Here is a 4,459-nt window from a genome sequence, read left to right as displayed (position 1 = left end):
ATTTTAAACTTGCCATATTTTCGGATTTTGTTATAAACTAATTCAAATAAAAGATAAAAATAAAATGGTTTTTAATATTTAAAATACAAAATAAAATCAAAATTAAAATAAAAATTGTTCAATAATAATTACGAAACTAGTGTGATTTGTATTTATTTGATTAAATGCGGATGTACGTTTGTTTTCAGTAGTGTGCCTATATGGAGATTTTTCTAGCTAACTCGTGTGTAGCTATTAATGTGTGTATTTGTCTGTGGTTAGATATGTGTGCGTATGGCTGTGTGCGTGCGCTAGCTTTTTGTACATGCGCAAATCAGTGACCAAACATGGCTGCCAAAGATAATGACGAGACGGTGGCGATGTTTTCACCTAAACGTCCGCGAATCGAGTCCGATGGAGTTTTTGTGCCACATCGAGCCTGCAGTATGGTTGCGGATTCGTCCGGTAAGACTTCGAGCCCATTAGCGGAAGCCATGGTCACCCCGTGTTTTAATGATAGACCATCTTGTCCCGATGTCGAAAACGCGAAGCTTCAAGTCCACCATGACCACGACGGCGACGGGGAAAAAGCGAAAAACCAGATAACGAATAATAATAATAATCAGAATAATAATAATATTAGAGCGGATCCGAGGCAGCAGTCAATGGAGGAAGAGGAGGAACGACGAAGTGACGTACGCAATCGCACGAATTTAAACGACGGGACTGGAGATGTTGGGGAGGAGATCGAAGAAGGCCGGAGAGTACAAGGGCCGACGAGAATTAATGATAAATTTAACACCGAACAACAAATGTCATTAAACGAAACTTCAGGTAAAGATAACTTTTTTATTTTATTTTATATTTTTTTAAAAATTGAAACGAAAGCCGTAATTTCTGCATGCGCCCCTGTCATATCGAAGAACGCCATGTTCTTTGATACCTCAGGGCGGGGTGCATGCGAAAATTAATGTTTTTTCATTTTTTTATTAAAATATTTTAAATCAAAATAAAAACAAATTTTTTAACGCGCCTCTGTTGTATCCAAGAACGCTATGTTCTTAAATATGACAGAGGCGCATTTTGTCGACCATAAAAAAACAACAATTCTAGCCTCGAAATTACTTTATAAATCCGACAATTGAAACGTTTTAAAAATGCTTTCAAATGTGTAAGTCTATGATGTAAACATTGTGTCGGACATGTTTAAAAAAAATATATATATGTATATATTAAAAAAAAACATGTCCGACATGATGTTTACATCGTTAACGTGAATACTTGAGAATGACTTATGAAGTTTTCAAACTGTCTGATTTCGAAAGCAATTTTCGGAGACTAGAATTATAACTATTAAAATTTATAGACGAAAAAGTAGTTATTATTTATATAAATGATAAACGTTTTTAATATCCTGAAAGAAAAACCTATTTCTCGACGGAGCAACTATTTCAGAAAAGAACCCGTCCTATTTCAATTTTAATGTCGGCATTATTTTTTTATTCGAAAGTTGTGAAGCAAATAATCGCTTACTTTAAATCTTTTATTGGATATAAACACACACACACACACACACACACACACACACATTGTGTTTACGTGCAGAATCTAATGCGTGTGTGTTCTGATTTGTGCGTGTGTTTCGACGAGCACTTGTTTACCTCTACCCCACTTTTTTATACATTTATTTTTTTTCGTGCGATTGTTGAAATGAAGATGAATTTATGCTTTTGTTTAAATGTTTCCTTTCCAGATCCTGACCGCTTGAATTTATTTGTTATAGGAATTGGCTGAAATATCGGTTACATTCGGTATCTTTAACCCTGCGGACTGAGTTTCTAGTGTTTCCGTGAAACCGAAGGTACCGATAGAAGATCAGACTAGAAAATAGTTAATCTGGCCCATTGGGCGAGGATTATCATCGGTCAGGGTCAACTCAAGGCCATGTTTGTTTATGTTGCATTTTTTTCTTTTTTAACCATAAATATTTTAAAACAACAACAACAAAAAAAGTTCTGTGTATAGTTTAATCTTTTCAAAAATAAATATTTCCTGGCAAAAACAAATGATTGTTTTTTCAGTTTTGTTTTCGAATTATGGAGATAGAGAGAGACACACACAACTAAGTATTTATTTAATTCATTTTAGTTGTACAAAACAGTTATTTTTTATTTTTCGTTATTTCAAATAAACTAATGAAATAATTTCGTTAATTTCTATTTCAGTCATATAAATTATTTAGTGAATTTGTGGTTTTACTCAAACTATTTTTTACTTAAATAAAAAATAGCATTAAAAACGCTAAGTTATAGCAAGTTTTACCGTACACGTGAAATGCCAAAATGAAACTCTACTGGGAAATAGAGTCGCTGTCTTTGTAAACAAAGAAAGGGTTAGCTAAGGAAGATGATAACTCAAGTTTTTACTTGTTAAGTACAGGGAATCTTTTTTTCTTTAAAAAAAAAAAAGCAAACAAAAAAACAACAAAATAAACAAAAATAGTTTCCTGTCCTTATCTAAAATTTATGAACTTGAGTTATGTACTTATAGTCTAGTTTTGACTTATTTTAAAAGATGGCGACTATATTTTTCTTAAACTCTATAACTTTTTTTTTCATCTTACTAAATTGTGGTTTAAGTAAAAATAAGTTGTTCGGATGTAATGTCGAAACCAATTTCACTCTAATTTATTTGAATACAATAGGAATTAACAGTAAACTACAAGATAATCAAAAAGCAATCGCCCTCCTTAAACATAGAAAGATTATTCTGTTTACCATCTAAGCATCTTGTAAAACAAAGCGGAAGAGATTTGGATATTTTGAAAAAGATAGAAATTTGGATAATTTGGGAAAGATTAAAAAAAAAAGAATCACTCCTTATTGAAATTTTGCATTAAATCAAGAAACTTTATTTACTCCTTTATATTTATTCTGATAATTTTTGGATTTAATCAGTACAAAACATTTTACATGGTGAATACTAACAGAACCCTTCTTGTATCTAGAGAAAATCATAATTTTCTTAGATTAGCAACAAGAATTAGACGCTGTGGAAGTTCAACCACACCCACCCTATTCAATCCAGATGTTTTACCATCTGACTACAATCTATTTATGAATAGCTGTTGATTTAAGTTTTGATGAAAAAGAAGAAATCTGTAAAATATTTTTTGATACAAAGCCAAAGGATTCTTATTTGACCAAATATGAAAGCTTACAGTTTTTACATGGTATAACCATATCGACTTTAGCATTAGTGGTTGCCAAGATTGCATGCGCTGCTGGCCTGCAAGTTGTATTCAAAATAAACTCAACAAAGACACTTAAAAAAAACACGTTGCGTATTTGACTTGTTGATAATGGGTGTATGTGTGTCGTTAGAGTCTCGCCACTCGTGTTTATATCTGAGTTACATTCCCATTTTTCAAACTAAAAATCTCAGCTAAGACTCAGTTGTATGACTCCATCAAACTCCTCTGATTTTCTCCTCTTCTTAAACCCTTTGACCTGCCTCACTTCCTGAGCCAATCTGATCTGTTCAACCCAATCTGCTACTCAAATCTAATCTGTCTGATCTGCTTGTTTTCTAAATATATCTATATAAATGTGGTTTTCAAATCAAAAAGCACTGGTTTTTACAATTTTTTTTTTTTTTTTTTTGTCAATTCTAATAAATTTTAATGGTAGCTTCCAAATTATGCAGTCGAAATTACTTGAATATTACTGAATTATTAAAAAAATCAACTTTAATCGTGTTAGTAGATGGAAAATTTCGGCTATTATTGGAAAATTACTTCGCTTGTGAACTCTCCTGTCTCTTACAATTGTTTTCATCAAATTCTATTTTTTATTTTCTTTAATAAATAATTTTCTACTTTATTGATTTTCATAATTTTTAGATATAATCATCTTATAAATACGATGAATACATAGATGCCCTTGTTTTAATGACATTTAGTACTACTATTTCTGAAATTTCGTCCTAATAGTGTAGAAATGCCGAATGATGTCACTGTGACATGTATGAACTATAGAAATTCAGTTAAAAAAAATTGTCCTAACGAAAAAATGTGTATATTGATACTTTGGACCATGTCTTATGGCTTTGAAAGACACGCCAGAAAAAGGATAAGATCAGGTCTTAAATGTTGCATCTTTCAAGCCAGAAAGTTCGTTCTCATTTAACTTTAAGTAAAATAATCCAAGGGAGATAATTTGAATATAATCCATGGGAGATAACTGAAATAACTCCAACCAATAAAGCGAACATCATAGAGATTAATACCAATGTTATCAAATTTGTTTCTATCATTAAAACTTTGTCAAATGAAAGATGTTAATGTGATAACATGTATGAAATTTATAAATTCAAATAAAAAAGATTGTCCTTCTAATGAAAAAATGTGTATGAAGACACCTTCATGCAAAATCTAATGTTGTCAAACAGATTGACAATTGTATCATCACTATATTCGGTT

General features: G+C 31.4%; 1 protein-coding gene across 1 annotated transcript in view; it reads left to right on the top strand.

Annotated features, from left to right (window-relative positions):
* The first annotated feature begins 185 nt into the window (after nt 1–185).
* Nucleotides 186–4,459, top strand: part of LOC145259773 (NAD-dependent protein deacetylase sirtuin-1-like) — a 43,774-nt gene continuing 39,500 nt past the window's right edge. Inside the window, exon 1 of the mRNA XM_080117521.1 lies at nt 186–813. Within this exon, the coding sequence (XP_079973647.1) occupies nt 327–813 (487 nt within the window). The 5' untranslated portion in view covers nt 186–326. The remainder of the gene's footprint in view (nt 814–4,459) is intronic.

Source organism: Euprymna scolopes, chromosome 35 (genome assembly GCF_053919585.1).
Source record: "Euprymna scolopes isolate OS-2025 chromosome 35, ASM5391958v1, whole genome shotgun sequence".
Classification (NCBI taxonomy): Eukaryota; Metazoa; Mollusca; class Cephalopoda; order Sepiida; family Sepiolidae; genus Euprymna; species Euprymna scolopes.
This window is presented reverse-complemented; position numbering and strand designations above follow the sequence as displayed.